At 35.1% G+C, this 5,136-nt stretch overlaps 1 protein-coding gene across 3 annotated transcripts; it reads right to left on the bottom strand.

Moving 5' to 3' along the window:
• Positions 1 to 224: 224 nt before the first annotated feature.
• On the bottom strand, positions 225 to 4,861 carry LOC129243547 (ferritin subunit). Of its 3 annotated transcripts, none has more exons than XM_054880647.1 (4): positions 4,717 to 4,861; positions 3,948 to 4,137; positions 1,105 to 1,391; positions 225 to 996 (listed from the first exon to the last, which is right to left on the bottom strand). In XM_054880647.1, exons 2-4 carry the CDS (start codon positions 4,006 to 4,008, stop codon positions 730 to 732), a joined length of 615 nt encoding a protein of 204 aa, XP_054736622.1. In that variant the 5' UTR covers positions 4,009 to 4,137; positions 4,717 to 4,861; the 3' UTR covers positions 225 to 729. The 3 variants fall into 3 exon arrangements, with proteins under 3 accessions (XP_054736622.1, XP_054736615.1, XP_054736606.1); XM_054880640.1 differs by lacking the exon at positions 4,717 to 4,861 and adding an exon at positions 4,504 to 4,631; XM_054880631.1 differs by lacking the exon at positions 4,717 to 4,861 and adding an exon at positions 4,336 to 4,627.
• Positions 4,862 to 5,136: the final 275 nt, after the last annotated feature.

The following is a 5,136-nucleotide window of genomic DNA, read 5'->3' as shown; positions in this document are numbered from 1 at the left end:
TGTAGTGTGAAAAATTCTAAGTTATCAAGAAGCCTTTCACGTTCAGCCTTACTGACAATAGGCAATTAATTAATTATGCTTTAAACTGCTGTTCTGATTGTGCTCGTGTGCGAATATAACACAATTAGACAAATAAAACGTATTAAATAAATTATTTTAATGGCACATATGTACATATGTATGTATGTGTAACTACAACTCATGGTGAATAAAAATAATCCAAATACTTGACTAAAGATCTGTAGAATTCTATAAAATTTTATTTGCAGTTCAAAAATATCTTTTAGAATATCGAATGTTGAACGGAGTTTTGGAAAGTATAGAAAAACAAGTTGAAAACTATAGTTATAGTTAAAGTTAATTTCCAATTTTTAATACAGTATTTAAGACTATTATAAAGAACACAAAAATGCTAAATGAATACTAATTTCAATTCATACACAAATAATTTCATTACTTTTTCAGTTGCTACAGTAGTTTAGAGATATAGCGACAAGTCCAGCTTTCAAGCTTTTCTTTCTTTCTTTTTCATATGCTTCTTCTGGTCTCCTCCGCTTGTACGCCATCACAAAATATAATATTTTGTATAGTCTTCACATGAATAATTTGCCTCGGAAGTGGGTAATTTACCGTGTTGCTGTTGTTCTGGTCTTTTTATTTCAAATATAGGTACAATGAATTGAATAAATGATCACTTGACTGGTAGGTGAATTGAATTGTGGAAGCAATTTACAATTGCTTGTCGAATAAGAATTCGCCCAAAGCGCCTTGGCTTGCCATCATCTTTGTAAGAGTGCTCAACTTGCCGGCCAAGTCACGTTGTCCGGTGATTTGTTCCTCCAAGAATTCACCAGTTAGCCAGTCGACCAAGTGGTACCAGTTTGGTGACTTCTCGCAAGTTTTAATGACATTGCGAATGCTCTTGGTGACCTTGGTTTCTAATTCAAGCGCCTGGCGGAGAGCATCAGCACCACTTTCGACTCTAATGTCAACATCCTGGAAGAATGAGAAAAACAAAAACGGTATGCGATGTAAAAACGAGTACGTACAAGGTTTTAAAGATATTTTGGCACAAAAAATGTGTTGTGTTGTCTGTGTACTTACAATAAGATGAATCAAGTCGGTGACAGCATCCGTCAACTGGCCGCGCATGGACAGATACTCAATGAGTTTTGAACCATGCTCGCGTTCCTCGCGCGCCGACTTGAAGAAGTGCTCAGCAAAACCGGGGCGATTGATGACGTCGCGTGAGAAGTGTGCAGCCATGCCCAAATAGATGTTGGAAGCATTGATTTCCATCTGGATTTGCTTTCGCATCTCCTCCAAACACTGGCCGTTTTTATCATTGAGACCCACCCATTCAACTGGCACACGTGGTTGCTCCAAGCGGCCTACAAAAACACATACATACACAGGTACATGTAAATATAATTGTTACAGTAAAAACAAAACAATAATTATTTAAAAAAACTAGATGATAAGTGCGGTCCAATGTCAAACTTTGCAGCATATGTATGTACATATGTATATGCTTATCACTAAACAAAATGCAAAGTGGCGGCATAATCAACTTTTCAATGTAACCGGCTCCTTCTGCCTCTACGGCCGACCACATAAGCTTACAAATTCGATTACTAGTTGCGGCCACATAAAAGACGGGCTTGTAAATATACAAATTATTATAAACATGTGCATGACAATAACAAAAACAACTTTGCTGGACATATTGATTCACACGTTCCCACAATGGCTTGGCCAGCAGCGCTAATTCTAGAAACCATATGTATTAAAAAGTAGAAAGGTTTAAGGGGCAAGGGGATGCACAAAGCAATGTTTTGCTGTTTACTCGCCGCTGGTGCCGTGTGCAAAAGTCTCTCTGTGCTACGAGTAGGTAAGAATGGTTAGTACTCAAACAGAAAGTACTCAGAGTGTAATTATGTACTTTTGGTTGAGTAAAATTGTTGTTACTTATCAAGGCACTGTATTTATTAGCTGGTATGTTTGTCGAGTTGCTCGGTAGTTCTCCCTGAAGGCAGTTGGTTGTAGAATTTACAGTTATGAAAATTAAGTTATTTTTACTGTGAATGAATAGGAAATGAAAGTAAAATTATGTTCGGATGCATACAAAAACAACATAAATATAATTATTGAGCGCGTGTAAAAGAGTAATTTCTTTTATGAGGAAACATGGAGGTAAATAAGGAAAAGGAAGTGTTCAAAGTACATACATATACGCATGCATTTGTGTGTACGAAATATATGTATGTATGTACATATATAAGAGAACTTACAATTTACGACGTACTAGGCACTAGGTTTGAGAAAATATAAAAATGTTTCTAACACCCCATTTACACACGGAGACATCTGGAATGGAGACACTGGAAATTCTCTTTTCATGTCTCATTCGCGGGCACACGGGCAAAATTGTTTTCGGCGACATTTTGACATTTAATACTTTAGCATCGTATGGTTCGGAAGTATTCTCGCACGCGCTTACATGTAAAGCGGAAAACGTTCGTCAAAAATTTCTTAAATATATGAATGAAAAATGCAAACTGGTTAAATAATAAATAATTTGTTGTTTTTTTTATTGAAATATATTTATAAATTCTTATACTTGAATAAAAAAAATTAAATTAAAAATACTTCATATGTAAATAATTAACTTAAAATTAACTTGAGTATCTAGAAATGCAGGGAAAAATTAGAAATCAACATAAACATGTCCCATAACTATTTTAAATTATACCTAATTTACTACCAAAAATAATCGTGCATTTCCCAAGCAGCGTTCGGATGTTTGTCATCGTTGTTTTCTTCCGTTTGTATGAAAACCAACACATAACTTAGAACTTTCTTCCACAAAAGCAGAAAACGAATGAAGCAACTGTCAAAAATTGCTTTAAGATTGGAAATACGAATAAGAAGAGCAAAGCGTGTCGCCAGTACAGGAGACAAATTCCCTTCCCTCTTCCCCGGCCGTCCTTCACCCCCGAACAAAATGTTTCCCTTCCAGTGGCGACATCGTGTAAATGGGCACTAATGCGAAAATTATACGCTCATAGAAGCTAATCAGAATATTTCTCTTTCATATTCATATGCTCATATGTGCGTGTGTATGTATTTGGTGAAATTATAAATAATATTTTTGAGCGAGGAGTTTGGAATAGCAACTCTACTTATGATGTACATAGGAAGGTCAACTAGAGTTGTATTCGTTCCATAAATAAACTAAACCAGGCATAAAGATCCAGCATAAAGTGAAGAGCCATATTTATGAACACAACCGGTTTAGCCATGTTAGACAAATTTATGTAAACAAATGAATGTATAGTGCTTTGTTTTACCATTTTTCAAGTTCTTAGGCTGTAATTGAATAGTCAAGTAAACAAATAAAGAAAACAAGTAGCGAATTGCAAGTATTATTATTTCCTATAATTCCATCGAGGGATAAAGGGACACATTACCAGAATATTTAGTGAAAAATAAGTTATTTTTTTCGCAACAAAACAAAGAATGTTTTAATTTGATGCAACGAAGTTTTATATTCACTTGTTTAAATATAAATGCCGTATCGATTATTTGTTTTTTGGCAACTCAATTTTGTTTGTATTGTCATTGTTTGTAAACAAAACGTGTCTCTAAAAGCCATTTAGCCATTTATACGCCTTATCAAAACAAAGAATATCTCAAAATAATTTTGCGCTTGGAAAAAACCCAACAAATCACCCCTGCAGCTGTTTATTTTTATTTCTCTCAAAACTCTCGTAGCACTTAAATACATATCGCACTCTCTTCGTTTTCTGAGCGGATATGCTCCCTAAATGCGCAGCAACACAACTTTTTGTTTCCTTTCTTTTGTTTAATTTCACAGTAAAAGTTAAAACTTTTGCATAGCCCCTACAAATGAATGTCAGCACGTATGTATGTATGTGTGTACTTACATGTCATTTGCGCGTTGACCACAGCGGCCAATATCAAAACTGCGGCAAATAATTTCATCATTTTGATTTTGTCTTCTTGTTTGTTAAAGTTCACAGCAAAACAGTTATTCCCGGTTTTCAAATTAATGTAATGGCGAGTTTAAGGACTTCTGTTCACTCTCCGTGTTGCTTTGAACTCCGTGTCTCTTCGCTAAATGCACAAAAGAAAATGAATAAATTTCATTAACACACGGCAGTTAAATATCTTTCAAATGATATGATTTTTATATAAACTTTTGCATGTAATTTCACTGTGTGCCGATTATTTCGGTTAGTTACACAAATTTTGAAAAGCAAGTATTCGATTTACTACACAAATAATAATAAAGAGAGCGAAAACAGCACGAACGTTTTATGTTTTTGATTGAATTTTGAGGTTGACAATTTCTTCAAACGACTTCTCGATCTGATCTGATTTGCAACCGTCTATGTGCCTTTATACACACTGGTATAGAAAGCAATTGTTGCCTTTGATGAGTTAATGCGTTATTATATCGCCTAGAGTTCTAGCTCGTACAATAAAATAATCACAAGTTGATTGAATTATGATTTTAACTTGAAAAGAAAATCTTCTTTAGCGCTGTATTAAAATTCTACTCGTTGATAGTTGATACTGAATGCGAATATGAACTGACTGCTGGCGAGACAGACCTTACACTTTTAAAGTCCCCTCACTAATCTCTCGCTACTAGCACACACGGCTCTTCGCATTTTGTTTGTAGGCACTCACTTTGTATTGTTTCTTATCTTTAATTTTGTCCAATATGTCGGACACAAGTTTCATTTGGTTTTGCAGTCTTGTTTATTTGTAACGTTGCTGGTATTGATTTTCTCTTTATAGCTATACGAGTTCATTGTTATACACACGACTCCAATGCACTGTGCTATAAACATATTTCTTTATAAGTGATTTTTGTAAAATCATGCTCATGGGAGAAGTCAAAAACGAAAAACATTACTCTGTAGAGAGCAATCAAATTATGCAATCCAATATGGCGGCCGTAATGGTGGCTGCCGTTGAACTGAGTCAGCTGGTTTTGTTTTCCTTTGTTGGATGCACTACACATGGTTTCTCTATCATATACACATCTGCAGAGAATTCAGTCAGAGTTGCCATGCGCATGATTCATAAACAGATTGTTGCTAGCTG

This window comes from Anastrepha obliqua, chromosome 1, assembly GCF_027943255.1.
Source record: "Anastrepha obliqua isolate idAnaObli1 chromosome 1, idAnaObli1_1.0, whole genome shotgun sequence".
In the NCBI taxonomy this organism is placed as follows: Eukaryota; Metazoa; Arthropoda; class Insecta; order Diptera; family Tephritidae; genus Anastrepha; species Anastrepha obliqua.
This window is presented reverse-complemented; position numbering and strand designations above follow the sequence as displayed.

Coding starts and splice junctions, on each gene's coding strand:
- LOC129243547 (XM_054880647.1), bottom strand. CDS start 4,008: ATGATGAAATTATTTGCCGCAGTTTTGATATTGGCCGCTGTGGTCAAC. Junction 1,392..3,947: donor GGTCAACGCGCAAATGACAT/GTAAGTACACAC, acceptor GTGTTTTTGTAG/GCCGCTTGGAGCAACCACGT. Junction 997..1,104: donor CCGACTTGATTCATCTTATT/GTAAGTACACAG, acceptor TCATTCTTCCAG/GATGTTGACATTAGAGTCGA.